General features: G+C 34.4%; 12 protein-coding genes across 12 annotated transcripts; 5 read left to right on the top strand and 7 right to left on the bottom strand.

The window, feature by feature from the left end:
• Nucleotides 1-633: 633 nt before the first annotated feature.
• CIT3 (citrate (Si)-synthase CIT3) lies at nt 634-2,058 on the bottom strand (the record flags this gene model as incomplete). Its single annotated transcript, XM_071053876.1, has 1 exon — nt 634-2,058. The coding sequence occupies one exon, from the start codon at nt 2,056-2,058 to the stop codon at nt 634-636; it is 1,425 nt and encodes a 474-aa protein (XP_070910288.1).
• A 988-nt stretch (nt 2,059-3,046) lies between these two features.
• On the bottom strand, nt 3,047-4,213 carry HAT1 (histone acetyltransferase catalytic subunit HAT1; the record flags this gene model as incomplete). The annotated part of the gene is made up of 1 exon (XM_071053877.1): nt 3,047-4,213. The coding sequence occupies one exon, from the start codon at nt 4,211-4,213 to the stop codon at nt 3,047-3,049; it is 1,167 nt and encodes a 388-aa protein (XP_070910289.1).
• Nucleotides 4,214-4,493: 280 nt separating this feature from the next.
• Nucleotides 4,494-5,210, top strand: SNF8 (ESCRT-II subunit protein SNF8; the record flags this gene model as incomplete). The annotated part of the gene is made up of 1 exon (XM_071053878.1): nt 4,494-5,210. The coding sequence occupies one exon, from the start codon at nt 4,494-4,496 to the stop codon at nt 5,208-5,210; it is 717 nt and encodes a 238-aa protein (XP_070910290.1).
• A 94-nt stretch (nt 5,211-5,304) lies between these two features.
• DEG1 (pseudouridine synthase DEG1) lies at nt 5,305-6,618 on the bottom strand (the record flags this gene model as incomplete). Its single annotated transcript, XM_071053879.1, has 1 exon — nt 5,305-6,618. The coding sequence occupies one exon, from the start codon at nt 6,616-6,618 to the stop codon at nt 5,305-5,307; it is 1,314 nt and encodes a 437-aa protein (XP_070910291.1).
• Nucleotides 6,619-7,033: 415 nt separating this feature from the next.
• On the top strand, nt 7,034-8,887 carry SPB4 (ATP-dependent RNA helicase SPB4; the record flags this gene model as incomplete). Its single annotated transcript, XM_071053880.1, has 1 exon — nt 7,034-8,887. The coding sequence occupies one exon, from the start codon at nt 7,034-7,036 to the stop codon at nt 8,885-8,887; it is 1,854 nt and encodes a 617-aa protein (XP_070910292.1).
• Nucleotides 8,888-8,980: 93 nt separating this feature from the next.
• Nucleotides 8,981-10,300, bottom strand: ULA1 (Ula1p; the record flags this gene model as incomplete). The annotated part of the gene is made up of 1 exon (XM_071053881.1): nt 8,981-10,300. One exon carries the CDS (start codon nt 10,298-10,300, stop codon nt 8,981-8,983), a length of 1,320 nt encoding a protein of 439 aa, XP_070910293.1.
• Nucleotides 10,301-12,417: 2,117 nt separating this feature from the next.
• LSP1 (lipid-binding protein LSP1) lies at nt 12,418-13,350 on the top strand (the record flags this gene model as incomplete). The annotated part of the gene is made up of 1 exon (XM_071053882.1): nt 12,418-13,350. One exon carries the CDS (start codon nt 12,418-12,420, stop codon nt 13,348-13,350), a length of 933 nt encoding a protein of 310 aa, XP_070910294.1.
• Nucleotides 13,351-13,858: 508 nt separating this feature from the next.
• Nucleotides 13,859-15,718, bottom strand: AEP3 (Aep3p; the record flags this gene model as incomplete). The annotated part of the gene is made up of 1 exon (XM_071053883.1): nt 13,859-15,718. One exon carries the CDS (start codon nt 15,716-15,718, stop codon nt 13,859-13,861), a length of 1,860 nt encoding a protein of 619 aa, XP_070910295.1.
• Nucleotides 15,719-16,207: 489 nt separating this feature from the next.
• Nucleotides 16,208-19,747, bottom strand: NCR1 (sphingolipid transporter; the record flags this gene model as incomplete). Its single annotated transcript, XM_071053884.1, has 1 exon — nt 16,208-19,747. One exon carries the CDS (start codon nt 19,745-19,747, stop codon nt 16,208-16,210), a length of 3,540 nt encoding a protein of 1,179 aa, XP_070910296.1.
• Nucleotides 19,748-20,076: 329 nt separating this feature from the next.
• TFC8 (transcription factor TFIIIC subunit TFC8) lies at nt 20,077-21,840 on the top strand (the record flags this gene model as incomplete). The annotated part of the gene is made up of 1 exon (XM_071053885.1): nt 20,077-21,840. The coding sequence occupies one exon, from the start codon at nt 20,077-20,079 to the stop codon at nt 21,838-21,840; it is 1,764 nt and encodes a 587-aa protein (XP_070910297.1).
• Nucleotides 21,841-21,932: 92 nt separating this feature from the next.
• On the bottom strand, nt 21,933-24,437 carry CHL1 (DNA helicase; the record flags this gene model as incomplete). Its single annotated transcript, XM_071053886.1, has 1 exon — nt 21,933-24,437. The coding sequence occupies one exon, from the start codon at nt 24,435-24,437 to the stop codon at nt 21,933-21,935; it is 2,505 nt and encodes an 834-aa protein (XP_070910298.1).
• A 362-nt stretch (nt 24,438-24,799) lies between these two features.
• On the top strand, nt 24,800-27,853 carry RQC2 (Rqc2p; the record flags this gene model as incomplete). Its single annotated transcript, XM_071053887.1, has 1 exon — nt 24,800-27,853. The coding sequence occupies one exon, from the start codon at nt 24,800-24,802 to the stop codon at nt 27,851-27,853; it is 3,054 nt and encodes a 1,017-aa protein (XP_070910299.1).
• Nucleotides 27,854-27,918: the final 65 nt, after the last annotated feature.

Consider the following 27,918-nt stretch of genomic DNA (forward strand, 5'->3'; position numbering starts at 1 on the left):
AATACAATCCTAAAATATTGTTGCTTATAAACTGTTTAAATAGAAATTGACTTGAGTTTTTTACTTATTACACCTTGAGTTCAAAAAGGAAATACTATAAAGACCGATCAATTCTGGTAATGACCTCCCCTCAACGCCAGAATATGATCTTGACTGAACAAAATATAAAAATGGAGATAATGTCATTCACTAAAATAGTTACCCCTCGTCACTGCTTCAGAGGAAAGTGTCTACTTTCCATATCTTGAAGGAATCGAGTAAGCTGTCTCTACTAAATAGGCACGTCACACTCAGGTGGTAGCTTGGATTGGTATAGCGTTAGCTTTTCTCTTTAACAACTTCTATAGTTGGGGAAGTTGTGACCTAATGACTTTCTGAACAATTAATGCTCTCTCTCACTCTATCCCCCACAAAGACAATAAGTCCGAGAAGTCGGAAATCTTGTAAAACCATTTTGTCGACCGGCTGATAATTGAATTCACAAGGGTGATACAATATTAAAATCGTCGTACGAATATCGTAGTTATAATACTATTGTTTAAGAATGTTATCAAATTTTATACAATTTATTTATGTTGTTTGGTACCAGGAAGGAGAGTGTATTACAGGAGGGAAAACGGTCAATATATGCTTCTACTTTCTACATAGGCTCTTGATTGCTCCGAAATCCAAACTTCTTGGTCTCTCTATTGGCAAGCCCAATGCGCGGTCCCAAACTAGCTGGGTCAATGCTCCCATGGCTCTTGAACACCCGAAAATGACTGTGAAGAATAGTAGTTCTTGTATACCGTAATGGTGGAACAAGATACCCGAAGCAGAGTCTACATTAGGGAATGGGTTCTTACATTTACCGTGCTCCATTAATACAGTAGGGGCTACTTCGGATAATTTTTGCATCAGGTATACATTCTTATCCTCATTGAATTCCTGAGGTCTTTCTTTGGCAAAGTTCAGCATGGCAACAAAACGAGGGTCAGGCTTTCTAAGCACAGCATGCCCATAACCCGGCACAACTCTGTGCGAATTCAAGATAGACCACAAGTAATCCACTATCTCAGTTTCATTCTTGGGTGAACTAATTTTGGAGTTCATTTCAGTCAAGAAACGGACAACTTCTTGCGCAGCCAATCCATGTAACGGCCCGGCAAGACCCATTATTCCCGAAGAATAGCTAATATATGGATCTCCTAATGCGCTTCCGACAAGATGAGTGGTGTGTGCAGAAACATTACCACCTTCGTGGTCTACATGGATAGCTGTGTATAATCTAACAAGATCAGTAAAATCATTTGCCCTCTCCTGTGACAAATTATGTTTATTCACTGAGTCTGTAGTCATCCCCAAAAGTGCAGCAATATTGTGAGACCAATCTACCTTGTCACTGAATTCGCCCAGTGGTTTGGAATTATTAGTAATATTAGCGTATATTTGACCAGTCAAAAGTGGTAAGTATGCAACTAAATTCAGAACATCTTCGTAAATGTAATCCCAATAATCATTTTTGCCTATAGTACCTTTTTCATACTCTTTGGCAAAAGATGAGTATTGGTTTAGGGATGCTAGACCAATTGCAAGCTGTGTCATGGGATGCATCCCCTCTGGTAAGCTTGAGACGAGCTTGTGAACCTTAGATGGGAAATTGAGCGCTCTTTCACCTAGCTCCTTTGAAAGGTCATTGGTCTGCTGTTTAGTAGGTGTTTTACCAGTCATTAGTAACCAGAGCATGGATTCTGGTAATAGACTAGACCGCCCACCATGAATTTCGCTAATTCCTCCCATTTGGTTCAAACAATCAGGAATTGTAAGCCCTTGGAACCGAATGCCTTCCTGAGGATCTAGGGAAGTCCCTTGCCAAAACATTGATTGATTGCCCCTCATGCCACCGATAACACTGCCAATTGTAATATCACCTACCTTGACATCAGAATAATTCTTCTTAATGTCAAGAAGTTCTTGTCGCTTAGTTGGTATCACATCCCGCAACGCATCCTTCAAATTAGAAGAAGCTCTCAATGCTCTAAAACTATGGAAATTCCGAACTGTTCTAGCTGAAATCATCTAATTAATTGTCGTTCGCTATTATTCTTTTATTTAAATGATAAAATAGTAGGAACAACGATGCATATTCCACATCTCTCACGACTCGGTTTTGCAGTTCATAGTGTTCTTTATATATGTGTGTGTATGTTTATAAAAGAGCTAATTAAAAATATCGTAACCCCAACTTCATAGACAACTATCTCCACTTAAAGAGGCCTTAAAATCCATTGTATGGTTATGCGATACTCCGAAATGTCAGTAACATGACCTTAATCGCGATGACCTTGATATAGAAACGTCATTTCTTAGTGCCGAGCGAGCTCCTAAAAAAATATAGTTGAAAAGTTGGGGGAAATCGAAAAGGGTTTCTAATGCGTTCTAAGTCAAAACATTGCAAACATTTTAATCAGAACCCGAACCTGGGTACAAAGGATGTTTCCGGTCTTTAGGTGATACAACAATATGTCAATAAATCTGACATGAACCAAACGTAGTACATATGCTATGATAATGTTATCTATACAAATCTTGAGATGGTAAATTGTTTTGATTCAGACATTTGATCATTATTATAAAGTAATGCTAAGCATCGAAATAAATAGTTATATTATTACTTGATAGCTAACCTGAGATAATTTGTATTACACTCTAGCTACTATCTTAGAAAGTTACCCTACACTGACGGCTCTCAGTAAAGTATGTTTTTACCTTTAACTGCAAGGCGGATGAAATTTTCTTGCAAAAAATGTTTTGCTAATTACAATATCACTGTTCGGAAGTCAACCCCATATAGATATCTGTAATTTAATTATTATTATTATATTATTATATATTAAATATATTTTTTAATCTTATTAGATTCTGGATCAGGTGATAATATGCATAGTATCACGGTCATGTAGTTTTATGAACATATATTCAAATGGATAAGTGGTATAATTATATTAGTGATTTAAGATAGCAATATATTATTCTATTTAGTCTTAAGTAATACAATTCATGAAGTTTATTGTTTCAGTTTTTTGGGATATGGCTCTCCCTTCGATCTTAGGAAGTTACAATTAGAGAGTATACGATCATAATCATCTCTTGATAGGTCATAGGAGGTTTGAATCGCCGGCAAAATTTCATCTTTGGCCATATCCTTTAGTGTGTCTGCATTTTTTATCAGTAATCTTTGCTTGACCTGATATTCAAAATTTTCCGATTGATTAGAAAGCAAAATCATTTCAATTAACCTGCTGAATTGGCGTTTTTCAATTTTAAAGATAGACCTATTTTTAGCTAACCATTGCTGTGGGATGGGCTTTGATTCAGGAATGGATTCGAACAACCCTTCTTGATACAGTCTATATAGATCGTTTCTATCTCTTAGATCATCAAAACTTTCATTTGGATCTTCGACGGCAATTTCAATCACAGATGGATTTGAGACCCAGTTTTCCACTACTGAATTATAAAGATTAGAACCATGTCCTTTATTCTGATAAGGAGGTAAGATGAGAAATTGGGAAATCTTTCCACGATATTTCAGTTTGTTGCTGTTCTCGAAATCCTTAGCACCTGTGTAGTGCCAATACCTATAAGTAGTGACATAGCCTATCAAAGTCTTATTAGATTTGTTATAAGTCAAAAATATATCCCAGTTTGGATCATCATCGTCTATATAGGATGCAGCTTCGATGAACAACAAATTGAAGATTTGAATTCTTTTGTGTAGTTTTTTTATCGAGGGTTCCTGTAAATTAACTTTATAAATGATAAACTCCTCTTTATCCACTGAATATTCTTTTACTATAAATTGCTTTGAAGGTAAATCAAAAATTTCCCTTTCTTTCTGGAATTTGTTTATCCATTTTTCTTCATCCTTAAATACAGTATCATTTTCCGGCAAGAATTCAAATAATTTATCCTTAATGTCAGGAATTTCTTCCTCAGAACCTTCAAACTTGGAGCTATATTTAATATTCAGAAAGGGCGAGAAAGTGACGGCATCAAATGCTAAATGAATTACTAGATCTTTATAACCGAAAATCTGTTCTTCAGTTCCGAAAATTGGGTATGTAAATGTTGGACTAAATTGAACTGCATTCTCATCATTTACCAACGACAGCTTAAGTGCCGAATTAGAGGATATTATCCAGTTTTCGGGCTTAAAGTTTTCAATTGACATATCAGCTCTATAATATAGTTGTAATTGAGAGCTGTTAAGAATTATCCCAACCCTTTATGAAAGAGATATCTTACGCCAGTAATTATCTCTAGTTGTAAAGTTATATTCGATGTATGATATTTTTTTTAATCTCACGCGTCTCAAAATCAGAAAGCTATAATAGCTTGATTTAGGTTAACAAAAATGACATATAGGGCTAAGGTAAAACAGAACTATTTAAAACAGGTAACCTAGAAGTAGTGAAGCACTATAGGTATAGATAGTACTCCAATTAAAATTGATGTCAGGTACTATGAAAAAGTTTGGGCTTTCCGCTTTTGATGGCTTGGAGAGGGACAATTACCAAAATGTAAGTTCAAAGGTGTTAGAAAGGCAATCAAAGGAACTAGATCAACAACTGAAAGTGTTCCGTGATAAGCTGATAGAATTTGCAAAGATCCACAATCATGAATTGAAGGCCAATCCTGAATTCAGGTCTCGGTTTATGCGTATGTGTTCTTCAATAGGAATAGATCCCTTATCACTTTTTGATAGGGATCAACATCTTTTCAACGTTGATGATTTCTATTATGAGATATGTGTGAAGGTTATTGAGGTATGTAGAGAGACTAAAGATATGAATGGCGGTATTATCTCATTTGATGAGCTACTTAATGGATATTTTAAAAATCTAAATGTAAAAATGGAGGATGTGGAAAAGGCTATTGGAATGATTCAAACATTAGAGGGTGGGCTTGAAGTACTAACAATTAGAGGAAAGAAATTTCTACAAAGTGTCCCTAATGAGTTGACTGGAGATCAGACTAGAATTCTTGAAATTTGTTCGATTATGGGATATGCTAGTTTGTCACTGTTGAAGGCAAACTTTGCTTGGGAATTAGTTAGAAGTAAATCAGTACTTGATGAAATGGTCGCTAATGGACTCCTTTGGGTTGATAACCAGTCAGGAGGTGAAATTTTATATTGGGACCCATCTTGGATTATGAGAAGTGCTTAACACAGCTTTGTTCTACGACTATAATAATATTGATAATATTACATATTTAATGACTAACGAGTTAATTTGCAGTGAAAGATATTCATTCAGAAATTTATTTATTCAATGATTGTTTAGAGTTTCTTTTCTTCCTCTCGATATACTTTTTATTGACCTCATCGACTGGCGCCATTACGTCGCGATCAAGAATCTTTTCATAATTAGTTAAAACTTTTCCTTTACCATCACCTAAATTGATTCGTACCTTACCTGAAAGATTAGTTTCGTTTTTTGGTAAGGTGTTCTTGAATATTTCAACTACCGTAGATTTTAGATGGTAATCTAAGGCCAAGGAGCTGACAGCTTTTCCGTATTTGATCGACTTGTAATCATCAAGATTAGCTTCCAGCCATTCCATATCGGGGAATTTACAATCGTAAAGTAGCAAAGGAATGTCATTTGCCATTTCATATATTGGTTTTTGTGGTGTGGTTGAGATATCTATCATTGCGTTAATTAACTCAGGTTCTTCAAGTCCTTGGCCGATTAGAAACAATATGGCGGTCATGCATCTTACCTGATGCCAGAGAAAGGCGGATCCAATTAAGTCAAAACAGTAGAAATCGTTATAAACATGCTTAATATTGGCGCTTTTTATAGTTCTAAAATAATTTGTTATCTGTTTTGAACCATCTAATTTACAGAAGTTTCTAAAATCATGTTCTCCTTCATAAAGCTTAGCAGCTTTCTGCATTTTTTCCAAATCTAATCCTTCCTTATGAAATAGATATTTATAGTGTCTGTATTCACAACTAAATCTTGCGTCAAAATCTTTAGGTGGTCGTAGACATACGGCCGAGATACGAATGTCATCAGGTAAAAGTTGGTTTAGAATATTAATATATTGTATCTCTTTACAGTCATTTGCAGGATCCAACTGTTCCTCATCAGTGAGATTGGACCTAACTCTTAGAGAAATAACTTGATTCATTGCACTAACACCTTTGTCAGTTCTTCCACATCTGCTGAATTTATATTCTTGCGGGACCATACTAGGCACAAGTTTACACTTATTCATGGCTTCTAGAATTGTACCTTCAACAGTAGGAAGTGGAGTTACCTCCTTTTGAATTGCTAGCCCATTATAATTCCAACCCAGGTACGCGAATCTAAGTGCAATGAATCTCGTATTGTACTTGGAGAAGTCGAACTTTTTAACTTTTTTCCCTTTTTTACCTTTTTTTGAAGGTTGAGGATCTTGTTTTATAGTCTTTGTTATAGTGTTATTAGAACTCTCAAGCTCTAAAATCCTCTCAATTAGTTTCTCTTTATCCCAATCTGCATATTCAACTCTTTTTCTTACCTCTTTAGTAACTTTTCCTCCAGTACCGGCAGGTTTGAAGATCTTTCTCAAAATACCCAAAACCATTAGAAGCCTCACAAGCAGATTGTCTCTGTTCTTTAAAATTGTATTGAAAAACCACAGAGTAGGGCCTACTATCTTGAATACTAGTTTCTTTGTAATATCAATCAAATTTTGATTTGATTTATTTTTCTATTTTCTTGATGTTTTTTGTGTACGGCTTTGCTTTGCATCTTGGCGAAATCATGAAAATTTTCTCGGTTTAAAAAAATATCAGAACTTTTTGCGATGAGCTACTTTTTTTTTTGCGATGAGCTTTGCGATGAAAGCGTATATAGTAAATCTTGATGCAAGCTTATCATATTAATCTTCTTTTATTAAAAAGTTATTAAGTATTTCATTACATTCTTAAAAAAACAAATTAAAGTCGTTACTAAAGTTGTCGCTACTTTCTTCAATCTAAAATCTGTATCGGTAAAACATGAGCAAGTCACTAGAATGGTCCGAATTGGGCTATGACCTTCAACCCTGGATTAAAAATGCCATAGAAATATTCGGTTTTGATAGTATGACACCTGTTCAAGCTTCTACTATACCTATGTTTGCCAGAAACAAAGATGTTGTAGTGGAGTCTGTCACCGGTTCGGGTAAAACGGTAGCATTTGTTATACCAATTTTAGAAAAGATTCTGAGTGAGGGAATCAATAATGCCAAATTCAAGAAGGGTCACTTTTATAGTTTAATTTTGGCCCCTACAAGAGAACTTTCTAATCAAATACAAACTGTTATAGACTCATTTTTGGAATATCTTCCTGAAGACCAATATCCGATTAAAACGCAATTATTGGTTGGTACTAATGAAAGATCGGTTAGAGATGATATCAATGTATTACTAGATGAAAGACCCCAAATATTAATTGGTACACCTGGTAGAGTCTTGGAATTTCTACAATCACCAACAGTGAAAACGACATCATGTGGTATGGTTGTACTTGATGAGGCCGATAGACTACTAGATATTAGTTTCTTCAAAGATGTCGAAAAGATTTTAAATATCTTACCAAAACAAAGAAGAACAGGTTTATTTTCTGCAACAATTAGCAGTGCTGGGTCTTTAATTTTTAAAACTGGGTTAAGAAATCCCGTCAAAATTACCGTTAATTCTAAAGGAAGCAGCGCACCAACATCTTTGAATCTATTTTATGCCACTATGAAGCCTGAAGAAAAGTTTCTTAACTTGCTCAAACTACTTAATACTACCAAATTCAAAAAATGTATTGTGTACTTCCCGACATGTACATCAGTGACATTTTTCTATCAATACATGCGGTATTTGCAGGAGAATTTCAATGAGCTCCTGAGAGACGATATGAAAGTTATCTCTATTCATGGTAAATTAACTACTCAATCAAGGAGAAAGGCATTGGATTCATTCAGTCAAGTTCTGAATGATAGTGTTTTGTTAACTACAGATGTGGCAGCAAGAGGTATTGATATTCCTGATGTCGATCTAGTACTTCAAGTTGATGCACCTACTGATAGCGATATCTTCCTTCATAGATGTGGTAGAACCGGAAGAGCTAATAGGATTGGTCGTGCAATATTATTCTTAAATGAGGGAAGGGAAGAAGATTACGTTGATTTCATGAGTGTAAAAAATATTCAATTAGATTTAATTGACCTTGGAGTAGGTGGGAAGAAAATAGATAGTCGGGAATTTTATGATAAATTCGTTCACTGGATTTTACAAGATAGGGCTAACTATGATCTGAGCGTTAAATCCTACGTTGCATACATTCGTTATTACACAAAACACTCAGCTAGTTCGATATTTAGACTACAAAGTCTTGATTATGTTAGCCTCGGAAAAATGTATGGGATGTTTAGACTTCCACGTATGCCTGAAATAACCAAATATTTACAGGAGAAGTCGAAAAGGAAAGAAGCAGTTGAAGGTCTTTATGATAGCGGCTGGCTTATTGACCCACCACCGATTGATATGGACAAATATCAATATATGGACAAAAAGAGGGAGAAGGCTAGATTGGAAGAGTTATCAAAATTGGCTCAAATTCAAGATAAGAAGAAACTGAAATTTGAATTGAAAAACAAGAATTTGTCTTGGTCTAATAAAACAATGACTAAAGAAGAGAGACAAGAAAGGAGAGAAAAGATGGAATTGAAAAGAAAAGCGTTTGAATTGGAGATAGCAGCAGAGGCAGAAAATGATAAAAGCGACGAGGAAGTTACTGAAGATTGGAAAGATGTTATTATGAAGAAAAAGAAGAAAGCTAAGTTAAGTAGCAGTATGCAGGGTTCATTTGATGATTTATAGTTTACTTAAATACTTTTGCACTAAGCACTTCTCAAGCATTGTCTCATTTATCAGAACCACCTAAATTTTCACACAAAAATTTTGCTCAAGTCATTATAGTTTTATTGTCTCTGAATAATTAGAAAATGCATTGAACAGAAATACATTTTCAATAGGGATATATTGGTGTGTAATAAATTTTATCATTTCTTGTGAAACCAACCCTGCAAAAAATTTAGTGCTTGAATATGAGTTAGTTGATAATATTTTTCTGGTTTTTATGTTAGCAGGTAGTTTTTTTGTTGTGTACAACTCCCAATAATCTTTAAATTCCTCAGCCTGTATGGCAGGCAGCATATTAAATGCTGACATATCGGTCGAAAAATTAAGGTAACATATATTAGATAAATTTTTTAGAAAAGAGGTACTCTCCTCGGTAGAAATAGAACTCTGATATAGTGTGCTAAGGTATTTTCGAAAAATGTTATGATCGACATTGAATTTATTGTTGTATATCATTTTTAGTTTATTGAAATTCTCGGTGCTGGATTCTAGGTCTGGTAATTCTCCACTAAATGGAATAGATTGATAATCGGATAAAAATTTCCGTAAAGCTACAAGTAAAACGAAATATTTTTCTTCTTCTGGCTCATGTGTCATGTTTTGGTTTCTTTCAACATTTTCTAATAGCGGTTCTATAACATCCGGTATAAATTTATCATGAGCATTACAAATATAGGCAAATCTTTTGGCTTGCTCGAAATTTAAATCATAAATTGCATTCTCATTAATTTTAGATAAGTAAAATCCATCTAGTTGTTCCTTGATATCTTTTGTTTTAATTGACCCATCAGTTTTTTTTAATATTTGATATAATATAACAGGGTAGGGTACAGATGAGGCATTATATTTATCTGATAATGTTTCATTAAATGAATTCAAATAGTACTCATATTCAGGCCATGGATCTTTTAACCGGAGATCATTAACACTGTGATCGTTGTGGGAATTAAATACTAAATGCATTTTTGGGAGATAATTCTGAATATGTCCCACCATTCCGGTGACATTACAAGATATCACCACAAATTTGGATTTCCTGAAAATTTCATGCTGTAGTTTTTCTTCTATATTTAATAGAATAGTTGGGTAGGTCTCTTCAGTTAGGATTTTAGTACACGTAAGCTCAACATCATCATTCAATTGTTTTAAGTCTTCCATGGGTAATGGAAATTCTTGACCCGACAGATTAACTAGTGATAGATGTTTTGTACCAGTTAATATTAAGTTCTTCCAAGTTTCATATACGAGGTTATGGGTATCCTTTGAATTATTATCAATTATTGTTATTATATGAGAATTTTCGATTAATTGTTGACCATAGGTCCCCCATAGTCGTAGCTGTCTATCGTATCTATCAAAGATTTCAACCATTTTAATATGTTAGAATCAAAAAATAAATAAATAAAATCCAAAAAAAAAAATTACAGTACTTTGTTGTTTCCACAAATTGTTATTCTTTTATTGTGTATTCTTAGTTGTTTTGTTTGTTTTCTCATTCTTATTATATATTCTATTTATTTATTTGTATTTCCATTGCTAGGATGAGTTGTTTCTCCTTAGAAGCGTAAGCCTTTCAAAAAAAAAAAAAAAAAAATAAGAAAAATAAATAACAAATAATAAAATTATCGTAATTTCAATTCGAAAACATAAAAAAAAACCAACAGAATAAAAAAAATGTATTACTTTTTTTTACTTTTAATATTTTATTTTTTTTATATTTTGGTTCTTGTATCTCCAAATCTATAGTGCAATTCAGAGTCTAATAGTATTTTTTTCCCTCTCTCTCTCAATTCTACCACCATAGAAGATACCATAATGTATATTTATTCATAAATGTAATATTAATGATCAGAACTACTAAAAAAAATATCAAAACTATATTAGATATCACAAAATTACTAAATGACATAATAAAACAAACAAACAAACAAATAATGATCTAATTTGTAATTAGAAAAAAAAAAAAGAAGAAAAGAAATAGGATAAAGAAAAAAGAGAAAGTACTTCTCAAAAAAGTCCACTCCTATTTATACGTTTTAGTTTTGAACGATTTGACGCTCCGCCCACAGCCCTGATCTATCCCCCACGTGCCTCCTCTCTTTAAAAAAGAACTAAACTTAAAACAATAGCCGCCATCACTTAAAGATCTCTACCCCAACTTTTTGAAACAGTGTTAACAAACAGCTTCTAAATTTAGCACTTCTTGAATTAAAAATGAAAATGTTAACCTGTTTTGTTTTTCTTCTACTTTTTCACTTAGAATCTCCAGGACAACGACAGAAAATAGCCGCCGATATTATAAATGGTCGTACGTCTAGGGTTTTTTAGTTAGAGGGGAGTACTTGCGTGAACGACTCTCAAACAGTTTTACCCGGATAAGAAAATTACAAGAATATTCAAAATGATGATTATACGTATTATATTATCTCATCCATTTTTTTGTTATATTATCAGTTGTGTGATTAACCTTTACCTAAAGAGGCAATACCACGACAAAAGCTTTTCAGAAAAATTATATTTTTGGCGCATTGCCCCTATTAGGCCCGAACACAAAAAAAAGCTATTTTTTTTTTGAGGCGGGGAAGGGAGTTAAAAGATAAAAAAAAAAGAGGGTGCGCCTTGGATGCAGGGACACAGAAGAAGAGTAGTAGATTACTTTGTTAAAATTAAGGGATACAAGTAAAAAATAAATAAGACATCTCTCGGTGTTTTGAAGAAAGATCCGTAGAACAGGGTGAATGCGCTCCCTTTAGCTAAGTTCATAAAATTAAATTTTCCAAGATTTTTTTTCTCTCTCCCGAATGAACTTCTCACTAAGATGACGTACAAACGGCTTTTAATTATCCAATTGCAGCATTAGAATAAAGAAAAAACAACAATAGCGGAGAGAAAGAACCGTACATGTCCTCGATGATTTCGGACAAGTCGATTTTTATATTATATTATATTAGAGGGAAGAAAGACAGTAGAGAGAGTAAGAGAGAGAGAGAGAGTAAGAGAGAGAGGGGCCGTTCTAGAAACACATGTACAACCCAGTAAACTATATACATATAATTAAGAACACACACAAAAAAAAGGGATGGATGGGTCGAGCATTCAGAACCCAACCCTCTTATTTTTATTTCCCTTTCCGCAGCTTTTTGTACAGGCTTTCTTTAAAGGAGATAAGGGACACAAGTACACAGTGGCTCTACCCTAATGGGAAATAGACAAAAGCTAATACCTGTATAATAGCTAATAATAATAATAATAGGAAAAAAAAAAAGGGATATGAGTGGTTCATTTAATTCTCATGGCGAGGAAGGAGGGAAGGGGGAATTGAAGGGGAGACAAAAAAATTTTTTTTTTTTCTCCCTTGTAATTTAAATAGAGAACGATTTATAAGGACAACGAAAAAATCAGAATAAACAAACTTCTTCTTTCTTATTTATTTCTAGAGGAAATAGCAAAAAAATACAACAACGAACGTTAAGTAAAATAAAACTATAATGCATAGAACATACTCTTTGAGAAACGCTAGAGCTCCTACTGCTGCTCAAATCCAATCTCCACCACCACCACCATCTTCTACCAAGTCCAGATTCTTTGGTAAGGGTGGTATTGCCTCTTCTTTCAGAAAGAACACTGCTGGTAACTTCGGTCCAGAGTTGTCTAGAAAGCTATCCCAATTGGTCAAGACCGAAAAGAACGTTTTGAGGGCTTTGGAAGTTGTCTCTAACGAAAGACGTGCTGCCGCCAGACAATTGTCTCTATGGGGTTCTGAAAACGATGACGATGTCTCTGATGTCACCGATAAGTTGGGTGTCTTGATATACGAACTTGGTGAGCTACAGGACCAATTCATTGACAAATACGACCAATACCGTGTTACTATGAAGTCTATCAGAAACATTGAGGCTTCCGTCCAACCATCCAGAGACCGTAAGGAAAAGATCACAGATGATATTGCTCACTTGAAGTACAAGGACCCATCTTCTCCAAAGATTGCCGTTCTAGAACAAGAATTGGTTCGTGCTGAAGCTGAATCCCTTGTTGCTGAAGCTCAATTGTCTAACATCACCAGAGAAAAGTTGAAGGCTGCCTTCAACTACCAATTTGACTCTCAAAGAGAACTTGCCGAGAAGTTTGCATTGATTGCTGGTTACGGTAAGGCTCTATTGGAGCTCCTAGATGACTCTCCTGTTACCCCAGGTGAGACCAGACCAGCTTACGATGGCTACGATGCTTCCAGACAAATCATCATGGATGCCGAAGCTGCTCTAGAGTCCTGGACGCTAGATATTGCTGCTGTCAAGCCAACTTTATCTTTCCACCAAACTGTCGATGACGTTTACGAAGAAGACGGTGAAGAAGAAGATGTCCAAGAAGGTGACGAAACCCAACAGTGGGAAGAAGAGGAACACCAAGAGGGTGAAAACTAAATAGCTTAGAGATGCATAAATCTCAAATATGTTTTCAATAACCTATAACAAGGAAAGAGGAATAAATTATTTTAACTTTTTATTTTATTTTATATTATCCCTAATATCTAATTGTGAAAACTCATCTACTTGGGTATCATTAGTTCAAAAAAAGATCATGTGATGCTTCAAACAATATGTAATCAATAATATTTTCTACTACAAAGAATTCCTTTGAGTTTGCACTCTTTTCTTTTAAATTCGAATCCTATGTCGTAACTCCTCTTTTTGTTGAAATTATTGTATAATTTCTAGCTTTATTTAAATGAACTCTAAATAATGTAAACTTCTAATTTTTAATTATTCCAAATCTAGAGTTACGAAAATTTCTATTATCAAATCAACAATAGTGTTGAAACTTTTTTGAACAACTTTTTTGAATAATGAATATGAAAAAATGCACTTTATTCGATATTTTGAGATAAAATATTATCTATGCTAATTGATTATATACATGATATTAGTAGAGTTATTCAGTTTCAGAAATGAGAACTTTTCTTTTCATCACTTCCTTTTTAAAACTGCCATGCCAGTCCTTTGCATATGGAACCCGAGACGCCATAGCGTTCATAACGGCAATACTTTTAACTCTTCGTCTATATTGGGCTTTCTTAATTTGTAGGGATTCATCATGATCATATATTACAACAGGCTTACTACAACTTGGAACAGTCGTAGGCATACATCCTATAAAACGACATACCCAACGTGTATTTTTACTTCCTTGCTTCCAAACCTTAAGAGTAAACTCCTTGAGCTCATCAGATCCCCATGAGAAATTATCAAGTCTTTGGAAATCATTTTTTATTCTTTCCTTAAATTGAAATTCTCTATATTGAAACTTAATAATGGATTGAATCTTTACTGACCAGTAGTTATTATTTTTAATTTTGATCCCATATCGATTGGAGAGAAGATAAACATATTCTGCTAAACCAGGAAGATTTTTCGTGTATCCATTTCTTATAATACATTTTAAAAGCATTTCAAAAGTGTTTCTATCAGGGCGAATTTTGTGAACACCTAGGAGTTTTTTAGTACAGTAGTGATAAGTCAACAAGGATAAATCTAACCGCCCCTGTTCTGCAAACTTTCTTAAGAAAATATTGAGTGTGTCTACATTTATCAGGAAATTTGACTTACTGCCAAGATCCATTTGTTTTAATTCAAAGTATTTGAAAACCTTCCATGCCACATCAATCTCATTTTGAAACAACAAGCTCTTTATTAAGTAGTTAACAAACTTTAGGTTAATCAACCTATCAGCGTTTGTGCCTAATATATCCAATATCGAAGAAATGGTTGATTTTATACCGGGTTCTAACGAATTTTTTACTATGATATGAATTAAATCAGCAGTTAGAGGGACACCATATTCAAACATTTTTTCTAGATAGAGGTCCTTTGATAGGTTATCCTGCATGAAGTTATAACATATGTTCCATGTCACAAGGTCAGCTTCTATAGTATTCTTTTTCATATCTTTTAGATAAAATAACAACTCATTATCTATTGGTTTTACTTTTTTCATGTTCAAGTTTTTCACCATATTCATTAATAAAAGGTTGTAAGTTGAGGTATTAGGTTGGCAACCTTCAACCTTCATCTGAGCTAGAATTTCCCTGCATGTGGCGAAGTCATATTTCTTACTAAAAAAGTAAATCATATCATTATAACATTGTGAAGTTCTTAGTTCAATGGTGTTAAGATTTCCAGGATGCATTAAAACCCTGAGTATTTTTGGTACTAGCCCATTACTTTTCGATGAATTAAGGTGAAAAAATTCGGTGTGCGTAAGTAATGCTATATAATTTTCAAACTCCTTCGAGTCACCGTTAAAATCAGGTATGGGTGGAATTTCCTTCGTATAATACCTTGGAAACTTCCTCTTCATTACTTCTAGCGTACTATAACCCCCTGATTCTTTTGGTGTACAACTAATCAGCAATGGTAAAATCTTAACCATCAAACTCCTCGAGAGATTAAGCTGAGTCCCCGATTTTTCGACACCGCGTAAAAGTCCAGTATTATAGTCTGTATTTATTTGCTGTCTCTTTAATTTATAGCCTTCCAGAGGTTCCAAAAACTGTTTGACATGCTTCCGTTCAAAACAGGAGTTCTTACCAACGAGATGAAGATTTTGCCGTACATAACGGTTTTTATCTTTAATCTTAGGAACTAAGTTTGTATCTAATTCTTTCGATCTTTTATTCACTTCATGTTGCCTTTCAAAGAGACCTGCTGTTATATTTTTGAGAGCGTTAGTATTTCTACTAACTCTATCACCATTTTTAGAGACAGCATTTCCCAGTCTCTTAATTACATTCATATAACCCAAAAAAAAACACGAATAGTCTTGGACACACGAACAGTTTAGTCTATCAAACCTAACCAACTAGAAAACAGTATTTATATTAAGTTAGCAAAGCAAAGCCTTTTCAGCTCTCAAGTTATATGGATTTATATATCTTCGCTGAAGCGATGCATGAAATAATAAACCACGCCTAATAATCAATCTCTAGCCGAAAATATATCCAACGCCCCTGAATATCACTTATAATGGTAGCGTAATGTAACAACGAATAACTTAATGTAGCCAACCTTCAATATCTACCTTGAGAAACTCTACCTGTAATATACTCACTGTTTTACAGGTCTCAATTTCGCCCGGATTTCTGATTCTCGGGCGTATCTTCAATTTTTAATAAATAGTACAATAACTGCCTTTGTAAAAACTTAAACACGATATATGCTGTATAGAAAAATGAATAATATATATATTATTAATTGAAAGTCAATTTTTTTTTTCTATGTCTGTTTATTTGGACCCATCTATATAACTTGATCCACCTGCTACGGAAAGCAAGGCAGGTAAAAATAATAGTGCATGTACAGATGCAAGACATATTAACGCGAACCACATTCTGAAGTAGAACACATCAAAAATCCGCGACTGTGCAAATGCCAAGACACAAACGCCGATAAGTTTAGTAATGGTTATTCCATTGAAAACTGTTTCACCAACAGTTTCAATCGCATACTCTACTCTCGCCATCCTTGTGTTCTTGGTTTCTCTTGATATAACAGTAAAAGCCCTTGCGATGTGCACGCAAAATTCAACTCCAAGTCCGATACATATAATTAAATTAACCAAGCTGACAGCGTTTAAGTTTATACCCGAAACAGCCATTACAAAGCCAATGTCGATAATAATCATCATCACAGTTAGAGTTAAAATACTGGCTGTTCTGATTGATCCCAACAGGAATCCTGACATCACAAAAATCAATGCAATTGCAATACTTATGAGAGTAATTGTCTTCTTACCTAGGTCTCTGTATTGCACAAAATAGATATAAAATGGAGAATAGGCAAATATATCCAAGTCAAACGATTCAGTAATACGAATAGCATCATTATAGGCTTCAATAAAATCATCTTGAGATCTCAGCGGCATATGCGAAGTACGGAAAGTCGACGATATAATTGACGTATCATTATACGCAATACTATTAGAGTATGGAGCTTTCCCACCAAGAGCGCAAGGTTCACTAGGAGCTTGAATCCAAATACCAAAATATTTCATAAAGTCCGATCCTTCAGGGAAACCTTCCATATTATTTTTCCATTCTCCTTGTTCGTAACACGTTTCGCACCTTCGAGGTGGGAAATAAGGGGGACATACTTCATCAGAACCTTTTTTGAAACGGCAGCATTGATCCAAATCAGGGTTCAAGAAAGACATGAAATCATCATACCAATTCGCTAATGGCTCTACTATTGTAGACCTTGTTCTTTCTTGTTCTAGTATATTAGCTACAGAATTTTCATTACAGGTAGTAAACTTACCACATAACTTCTTCTGATCCTTTCTGGTTGTCAAGTCTAAATCCTTCACTACAAAATAAACAGGAGGCCCGACATTTAAGTATTCGTAGACATCATTGAAATAATCAACCAAATAAGAAGTCTTTGGTACAGCCAATGTTTGGTCCAGTCCATATTTTATTCCTGGTAAGAAAATCACCGCCATCATTGAAAAACCAAAAAATCCTATCAAAACTAACTTTCTAAGGCTTAAGACTTTTTTCGCAATACTCTGGAAAATAGTGTCTTCCTTTATTTTCCAATTAGGTGGTGATTCTGTGTTTTCCTCAAGAGTTATACTTGAGCGATCCAGCCATTTCTCATATAGAACCAAAATAGGTACGTAAGCGGTAAGCTGCAGAATAACATTAAAAAGGACAGAGAGAGCAGAATATAAGGCGAAGTTACGAACAGCTGGCATTGATACGAAGGCAGCAATCAAGAAACAACCAGCTTGACATAATAAGGATGCGACAATTGAAGGTGAAATATGGGAGATAGCTGCAGTAATATTGGATTCTATGGAGTCCTGAGCATGCAGTAAACGTACCCTATCGTACTCATGTGTAATTAAGAAAATATTATCTATACCAATGGCCAGAATCAAGAAGGGAATAACCTCTGCAATAATCAAAGTAGACTTGATACCTAGGTAACTTAGCAAGCCTGCGGAGCAAAGCACTGAAAATATGACAACTAATATACCAGAGAAGCCTAACCAGAATCTATTTCTTCCTCTCTTATTCTTAAGAGCCCAGGAAGCATACAAAAACATCATAAAATAGGATATCAGAACAACATAAATATCATTGTTTTTATTCAGTTCCTTTTCTAGAGAACTCTCAGTATTGAAGCTCATTCTTAAGCCACCTGGAAGCTCAAGGTTGAGTAAATATTTCTCCAATTGATTCTCCCATTTAGTAGCTGATTCCGTATGGTTACTTAGCAAAAATGTTATAACGAATGCTTTGGAATTTAGTGCATCTCCACTGAATAATAAGTTCTCCTTCAGTGGCTGTTGAAACGTTGGTAAACAGTTAACAGGAAACTTTGAACAACTTTCTAGTTGAGTTTGCCAGCTATTTTCGGCAGGTATCCCATCTGGGAAATATTGTGCAAAAGATTCAATAACACAGGTAGAATCCTCTGTTGGTCTGAAACAAAGATCTTGATACGAAACACCTTCATCAGTTACTAATGATTCTGTAATATATTTTTCAACTTCAAACCACCATTTGAATGTTTCATATTCAGAAAGAACAGGCCCAGTTTCATTTACCACAAATAATTGTTGTGTTCTGTAAAAAGGTCCAAAATGTTCATCAAAATATAATTTTTCCTGGTATTTTTCTGAGTTTTTACTAACCCATAAATTTACTGGATCTCTTTCCAACTCTCCATATAAGTATAATAATAATGCAAAAAATCCTAGTACAATGCTAACGATCGACAACGTTACCACAGGTGCAGAAATAGTCAAATTTGTCCATTTAGCTACCATATTCGAGATTTTTTCATTAATAACATATTTTTTAGTTTCCAAGTTGTTGAAAAGTAAATTCCTAGATGATTGGTCGCTATCATCTTCAAAGTCTGCGTAGTCCTCACGGGCCAAAAATGCCCTAGTGTGATTACTAGCTGTCTTAAGTAAAGCATACCACACAGCTAATGCTGTGAAAAGGGCAATATAAAGAAGTATGACACTAAAAGAAAAACAGGGCAAGGGCCCAACAGAGCAACGTCCTCCCTTCAATGGCTCCAATTTTGGACAGGATAGCTCACAATCAGAGCAACTGCATTTGTAATCAGGATCATTACAGTTATATACGGTACTGTTGAACAAGTTGTATTCCTTCTCACTGTCAATATCATAAACATAATTAATCTGAAAAGGAGAACCCCCTAAGGCAGGTTTTTTGTCACCAAGGAACTTTAAAAATTGTGTATAGTTTTTGGCACCACCCCCAATTAGATCCATTGCATAGCCGTTTGTTGCTGAGAATTTCACATCTTTGCAAGAGTCATAAAAAATAGAGGCCCAACTGCTATTCATATATAAATTTAATTCGTCAACAACTTCTCTTCCATCTGAGGATTTATCTTTCTTAATCACTTTCACAAAATCTCTTTGATTTGGGGCACAGGTAAAATGACAAAATAATTCATTAAAATTCTCCAGACAAGCAGGACAAGAGGAAATGATCATCTGTGCCTTTTTTAAATTACTCCTCAATGCCTCTATCTGGTCTTTGCTGCAACATAAAACATCTACATCATTCCATTTCTCCCCACATGTGTTTACCATTAACTCCTTAGTCTCTTCATCTATTACACCAGGCACAAAATGTACATCTTCTACAGGACATGGTAATTGAGCACCAAAGAGAGACTTCTTCCCACAGTTATCATACATAGCACATCTGGCCTCACCAGATTCAGCGGTAATTATTTGTGGTATGAAAAGTGCCATAAACCATAATACCAACCACATATTTATTTTGATGCAGCACACTTTTTAAATTTGTAGTTTATAATATGTACGTAGTGTTCTTTTATTAAGCTGAAATCAATTCATGAGACTCAAGCTAATAGAATAGATTTCAATGAATTAATCATCCCTCCATTGTTCCTTGTTTTTTTTTTTTTGATTACCCTTTTTCCCGCTTATCGGTTAATTTCTTCAAACCACGAAATTAATCAAAAAACCTATACATAGAAGTATTTAAACTATGCTTGTGGATGCGATGTGCCTAAAATCAAAACATTTCTACTAACATTGCTAGGAGAAGTTGAGAGAATTGAAGTCTATTACTTATCCTTATGAAATTGGTGAGAGATTTGAACGTGAACAGAAGAGACCTTAACGATTGGGAGAATGGTTTAGAATGGAGTCGTGAGGGTACACTGGTGTTAGGAACTACGCCTGAAATTACCGTAGCGGAACCTATCTACAGACGGGATATTGAAAGGAATGCGAAGAATATGTTTCAATTAAGGAGTTGTGAATTACCGGTTGAGGAGAATGCTCTTGAGTTTGTGCAAACTGGCCTGAACACTTTACTCAATTCTGACCCGGCATCTAAGGTCCGAGCCACGAAGCCTAGTAGTGTTCATAACCTTTTGGCATGTCTTACTACCAACGGGAACTGCATTATTTTCGAGAATCAGTTATTAGCAACTAATATAACACCTACTGAGGGTACAGTGGAGAGTAGGACTATACATTCTGTATGTTGGAGCCCTGATGATCAATATATCTGTCTTGGAAACGAATGCGGTCAACTGATAATATATTCAGTACACGAAAATGAAGGCAGTCAGCGTTTCACATTCAACCAAGAACGAATAATAGATACTAATATAGGACCAAATAATTGGATTACTAGTATTATATGGGAAAACTGTACAATCATTTGTTCATTGCTGGACAATTCTGTTCATAGAATAGAAAATTTTGAACCGGCTCAGGAATTGAAAGGAGCTTCAAGGTTTAAAATAAATGACATGAAGATAATACATAACCACTTGCTAATAAGTACGACTGGAACATTGCATTCAATCAATTTATCCACAATGAATGTTTTGCAGACTGCGTTCAATAATTACGAATCATTTCATATAATTCCCTTGCATCATGCTAGAGAAAATAATGTATCTGCAGTTTTGATTTCTAATAGAAATAGCATAAAGATTATAATAAAGGATACTGATATAATAGTACAGGATGACGATATTGTAAGCCCACATTTGGAGAAGAAAGTAAAAAAATGGTGCACGCTTTTCAACGAGTATAATAAATACGAAGTTTCGTTATTCATATACGGCATATCATTATCACCAGACGGTTATTCTGTTGCGATATTATTTTCAATAGATAGGATATCTTTGAAATATAGAATTGTCTCAGAGAACAGATTTTATATCACATTCATTCCACTCTACCAAAGCTGGAGTCTTACTAAGTCTGCTTTAGGATTGGCTTGGTATCAAACCTATTGTATCTACGAATGCGCAGCTCCAGAGAACTTACAGTTAAATATAAAAAGTGAATTGGCTCAAGTAGATAAATCACTACCATTTAAAAAGTATTTGGATTCACTTATGGATAACGAGGATATAATCAAAATGCAATTTAGTAATTTCATTCAAGGACAGAGTGATATTAGATATATCCTAGAAGCCATTTATGAATTTTGTACAGCTAATAAACACAGCATTTTAAATCCTCTTGACCGAGCTTGTATCAGCTATATATCAGCAATCCTTGAACGAGAACAACCATTCGAGGAAGAACCATTTACGATCAGGGGTGATCATATCGAGGAGCACTTCAGTCCACAAGATGTTAAAGATGCAGACATAGTAATATCAAATGAAAATCATACGTGGAAACGTTGTGCAATAACATTCTTACCATTACTTACAACAAAATTGAAGATATGTCCAGTTACTGGAAGAAGAATAATAGATATATCTAATGATAAACTCAATGAATATGGTTGGCTGACCAGAACTCTATTAGAAACCTATTCATCTAATAGCCCGTACAGTGGTACGCCATTTACAACCACATATAAGAATTGATTATCTTTTTCTAATAAAGAAACCCTATGTCGGTATTGTATTAATATATAGAAAGAAATAAACTATTAGATAAAATATTATAGTACTTTCAATCATTTATTCGTCATTGTATCAAAGAAGTTCTTTGTGGATTTCATTATGGTATCTGAGTTTGTTTCCGGTTGTATTCTATTTCTAACCCATTTAGACAATTTTAGTTTAATATTATCAAAATTATACCTCCTGTCAAGTAAGTAAATCAAAGAGTAATCAGAGATATTCCTAATCGATCTACCCACAGACTGGTTGACAGCTTTCATACATATATTTTCAAAGAACTCTTTCGAAGCATTAGCAGCGTCCTTTTTACTTCCTCCATTTTTAAGGATTTTATCTTCTAAATGGTTTCTACTAATAATAAGTTCACCACTAAAAACATTTGGAAAAGGGAGTCCTGTCATAACTACAGCTCTACACAAATCACCACTAAAATTAATACCCTCTGATAATTTTCCTCCCACAATTGCGAATAATATCGCACCTTGATTAGCGGTTACTGCATCAGAATAGGATGGAAGTGGATCCATGCCTTCCTTTTCCTCAAAGAATACTTTACGTATTGACTGAAGTTTATCAAGTAGACCACAGTCTTTCCAAATCTTCAAAACATCCTGCAAGTATTTATAACTAGGGAAAAAGCCAATAATTCCACCACTTTTTGGAACCGTTTTACTAAGTTTATAGTAAAAATCAAAAAGATGATCTCTAATAAGGCTTAATTGCTGCCTTTTCTCGAAAGTAAATTCAAATTGGGGTTCATCTACAATGAATGTCCGAAGATGCGAGTCAGGTATGACATGATTACAGGAAAATTTGACAATTGAACTATCTTTGACATTTGGAAGAAGATATCTTACTAGTTGACTAGTAGGTTCCATTGTACCACCAGCCATAATTACACACCTAGCATCATTGACAACATCAGCAAAAGCAGTACTAGGTTCTAATAACATATACCTAATACATTGACCTTTCTCAAAAAAGAAACTACCTTCAAAGGAAAGATTATTCAGACATTCCAAAAATTGAGAAATTTTGTATAGTAATGGCTTTGATGTAGGCCTCTTTTCGACAATCCCAGGTTTTTCAGTCAATTTTTGTATATAAGTATCAAGTTTATACGCAATTTGGGAATTCTTGATGTATTTTAAAATTTTATGGACATTAAGCATATCTGTATTTTGTCCTGCAAGTATAGTAAATGGATCAATTTCCTGTCCTGGTTTTTTGTAGTTAACTGAAATGAAATTAATCAGTACATCTATCAATTTATTAAGTTTCATTAGATTCACTCTATTACCAGCGTTAAGTCTAGATTTAAACTTTTGAAGGTACAGCACTAAACCATTCTTACATTTTTTGAGATCACTTAATGATACTTCAGAAGAATGGATCGCATTAATTGTATCTATCAAGTTATGCGCTTCGTCAATAACGACAATGGAGCTCTTCAAATCGATATTGAGATGCATTCTTGTGGATTCTGATAGTAGATACTGATAGGGCAATGTAATTACTTCGCTTGAGGGAATGAAATCGCGTGATGCATAATATGGGCAAACTCCAAGATTCTTACCGATTGTCACTAGATCTTCGATATCATTAACATCAGAATAAACATTATCTCTAAACAAGTTAGTTTCTGTACTATTATGCCATTCTGAAGTGTTTTTATAGTAGGGACAGCCATCTTTAGACTGTCGTACTTCAGAACAAGCATCATTAATCGCCTCTAGCGTTTTCCATTTAGTTACATCAGGATTTATACACAGTTGTTTCTTCGAACCCAGTGGCATATATTTCACTCGCTCCTTATCCACTTTTCCGGGAAAAGAGGTAGGAAAATTAGTTAATTTCAATTGTTCAGCAAACTGGTTCAATTGTGAGTGCGTTCTGGATGAAAAGTAAATCTTAACAGGATTTTGAGAAGCAGATGCAAATCTTCCCATCCTGACATTGTCATCTTTTTGATTATTAGTATCAAATTTGACAAGTAATTCTTGGACTTCTTTATTCAATGACACTTTTTTATCTAAAGGAGCAGAACTTTCTTCATTATCGGATTCGTAAGGCTTAGGAACAAATTCCGATTCATCCTCTATTGATATTTCAATCTGCGGCGCATTATTGCGACGGGATTTTTTGATAGACGGCTCTAATATTCTCTTCTTTTTATTAGAACTATCAATAGATGTAACTATTTTCTTATTCTTAGCTTCATTTTGTTTCAACCCATCCAAATACTTTTCATATTCATCCAATAATTGTAATTTATCCTGCAAAATCGAACCATTATATGTCTCTTTCACCCAGTCAGGTTCGTCATCATCACTGCTTTCGATACCTTGTTCAGTTCCTCCTAGAATTTCAGCCTTATTATTTCTCAGCCAAGTCAATGTAGAACAAATAAGAGACAGAGTCTTACCTGTACCAGTAGGACTCTCTAATATAGCAACTTTTTTTGAGGGATCAGATAATGTCTCGTAGACACATCTCATCAAATCTAACTGGATATCATATGGATTGTACGGGTGATGAAATTTACAAGCATTTTCCATTTGAAAAACAAATTAGCCTCACTATACTTGTATAAACATTAGTTTCCAATACCAAATATTATAATAAATGCTTATCATTGTGCAGCCTATGTCATCGCATCGAAGCCTTGGATTAAAATACTACCGAAATTTTCATTTTTTCTACAAGCGAGAAAACAGCCGTTATACATACTGAATAAAAAGAGGATATATATAACCGTCTTTGCCACAATATGTACTATTCTGTGGAAGCTTGTCAGAGAACAATCAAAGATTGTTGAACAGTTGCTTTCTCAGAAGGTTGAAGAAATTATAGAAGAGGTTGTTTTTTGAATTCCAATTGAGATAAAAGAATTAAAATAATTCAAATTTTAAAGAAGGTCATGAAACAAAGAATTAGTGCTTTGGATCTTCAAATTCTTGCAGAAGAACTTAAGAATGAACTGGAAGGCTACAGATTGTCAAATATTTATAATATCGCTGAATCTAACAGACAATTTCTATTGAAATTCAATAAGCCCGACTCAAAATTAAATGCTGTTGTTGATTGTGGTTTGCGTATTCATCTGACTGAATTTAATAGACCTATCCCACCAACACCTTCAGGTTTTGTGGTAAAGTTGCGTAAGCATCTAAAGTCGAAAAGATTAACTGCCCTAAGACAAGTTGCAAACGATAGAATATTGGTTTTACAATTCTCTGATGGTTTATTTTATCTCGTTTTAGAGTTTTTCAGTGCTGGTAATGTTATATTACTTGATGAAAACAAGAAAATATTGTCTTTACAAAGAATTGTACATGAACACGAGAACAGAGTTGGTGAAGTGTACAATATGTTTGATGATAGTATTTTTGATACAGTTTCCCAATCAGAAAGGCAACTATCTCAAAAATATAAATTAGAAACTGTCAAAAATTGGTTTGAAGAGGCTGAACTAAAGTACAACAATGACCTTACGCTACTATCAGCTACCGAAAATTCTGGAAAAAATAAAAAGCTAAAAGTAATGTCAATTCATAAGCTACTGCTAAGTAATGTTCCACACCTGTCATCAGATTTACTATCTAAAAGCTTGAAAATAGCAGGAATAAATCCGTCAAAATCTTGTTTGGAATTCAAAGAGAATATAAATGGAGTTCTGGAATTGGTTAATTCTGCTGTTGTTGAATACAACGAACTGTTGACTCGAGAAAAAACCTTCGGTTACATACTGGCCAAGAAAAATGCTTATTTTAATCCTGAGAAAAATGGTTCTGATTTGGAATATGTATATGAAACTTTCCATCCTTTTAGACCATTTATCGAAGAAAATAATGTGTCTGACTCTAAAATAATTGAAAAAGAAGGACTCTATAATAAAACACTGGATGACTTTTTTTCAACTATCGAATCATCCAAATATGCTCTGAAAATCCAAAACCAAGAAATACAAGCTCAGCAAAAGATCGAAGCCGCCAGAAATGAAAATCAAAGAAAGATACAAGCTCTGCGCGATGTACAAACATCCAATGAAACTAAGGGTAATATTTTGATAGCAAATGCAGATCTAGTTGAGGAAGCTAAAACTGCAGTCCTAGGTTTGGTAGAGCAGCAGATGGATTGGAATACCATCGAAAAACTGATTCAGAGCGAACAATCTAAAGATAATCAGATAGCAAAGTTAATCCAATTACCTTTAGATTTGAAATCAAATAAAATTACTATTCTTTTGAGTAACTCTGAGGAAGAAAACTCTGACACCTCATCAGATGATTCCTCAGACGACGAAACAAGCTCAGACAGTTCATCAGAGGAGGAAGATAGCGATAACAGCGACAGCGACAGTGACGTTTCTGATTTTGAGACCGAGGAAGGTGTCGAGAAATCAAGTAAGAAAGGTGGATCTCGGAAGGTTTCCAAATTAGATAAGTCTAAGATCCCGATAATTATCGACTTATCGTTGTCAGCATACGCCAATGCAAGTAATTACTTCAACTTAAAGAAAACTAGTGCAGAGAAACAAAAAAAGGTCGAAAAAAATATTGAAAAGGCAATGAAGAACATTGAAGATAAAATTGGAAAACAACTAAAAAAGAAGCTAAAGGAATCCCATGAAGTATTAAAGAAGATCAGAAAGCCTTATTTCTTTGAAAAATATTTCTGGTTTTTTTCTAGTGAAGGATTTCTAGTCTTACTTGGTAGGAGTGGTGCTGAAAACGATCAAATATTCAGCAAATACATAGAAGATGATGATATTTATATGTCGAATAGCTTCGATACACATGTTTGGATTAAAAATCCAGAAGGAAGAGAAGTTCCTCCTAATACTTTAATGCAGGCTGGTATTTTCTGCATGGCATCCAGCCCTGCATGGCAGAAAAAAATAGCCTCTTCCCCATGGTGGTGTTTTGCTAAGGAGGTTACGAAATTTGACGTTGATAATAGTGTTTTACCTGTTGGTGTTTTTAGAGTGAAGAACGAAAAACAGAAAAGCTTATTACCGCCTGCTCAATTAGTTATGGGTCTAGGTTTCCTATGGAAGGTTAAAACTCCTGACAATGAATTTGAAGACGAAGTGGAAGAGGTTGAACGGGAAGAAGAAAAGGAATACTCAATGAACGATACCGAAAATGGAGCAGTAGAACCTCATGATGATAACTCCAATACACAAACTGAAGGCGGAAACACTGAGGAGGACGAGTTGCTAGTGAAAGATAGTTCATCTGAAGTTACTGATATTGCAGAAAGTGTTGATCCTAATCCAGTGATTTCTGAATCTGATGCAACTGATATGGAAAGTGTAATTGAAGACTTTTCTGAAATGAAAGTCAAAGAACAATCTAAAAAAAATGTACGTGGTAAGAAAGGTAAGCTGAAAAAAATGCAGAAGAAATATGCTGATCAGGATGAAGATGAAAAAAGGTTACGTTTGGAGGCATTAGGTACTTTAAAAGGTATGGAAAAACAAAAATTAAGAGAGCAGGAAGAAAAAGAAAGACAACAAATCAGAGAGCACAGAAAAGCTAAGAAGGCAAAGCAAAAGGAGCAACAAGCCCTAAAATTCACTAAAAATGAAAAGGTGAACGTAGACTATGCCAAGTTTAGGAACGAATTGAAATCTACTCTAACTAGAGATGACGAAATTGTTGATGTTGTACCTGTTTTTGCCCCATGGCCTGCATTATTGAAATACAAGTACAAAGTCAAAATTCAACCAGGTAATGCTAAAAAGACTAAAACTCTAAGCGAAATCCTCAACTATTTCAAAAACAGAGAAATGGATATGACCCAAACAAATAAAGAAATGGATTGGCCTGGGGAGCACGAGCATATCAAAACAATGAAAGAACAAGATATGGTCCTGTTGTTGAGTGTTGACAAATTGAAGGCCACGCTACCAGCATCAAAGAACTCGAAAACCTCAAAAAATGGAAAAACTCAAAAAAAGAAAAAATAGTACCCGAAGCACTTCTATATATACTTCATATACTATAGCTTATACAATTTTTTTCCTTTATTTGA

Source organism: Nakaseomyces bracarensis, assembly GCF_045282275.1.
Source record: "Nakaseomyces bracarensis strain CBM3 chromosome Unknown Scaff12_0, whole genome shotgun sequence".
NCBI classification, from domain to species: Eukaryota; Fungi; Ascomycota; class Saccharomycetes; order Saccharomycetales; family Saccharomycetaceae; genus Nakaseomyces; species Nakaseomyces bracarensis.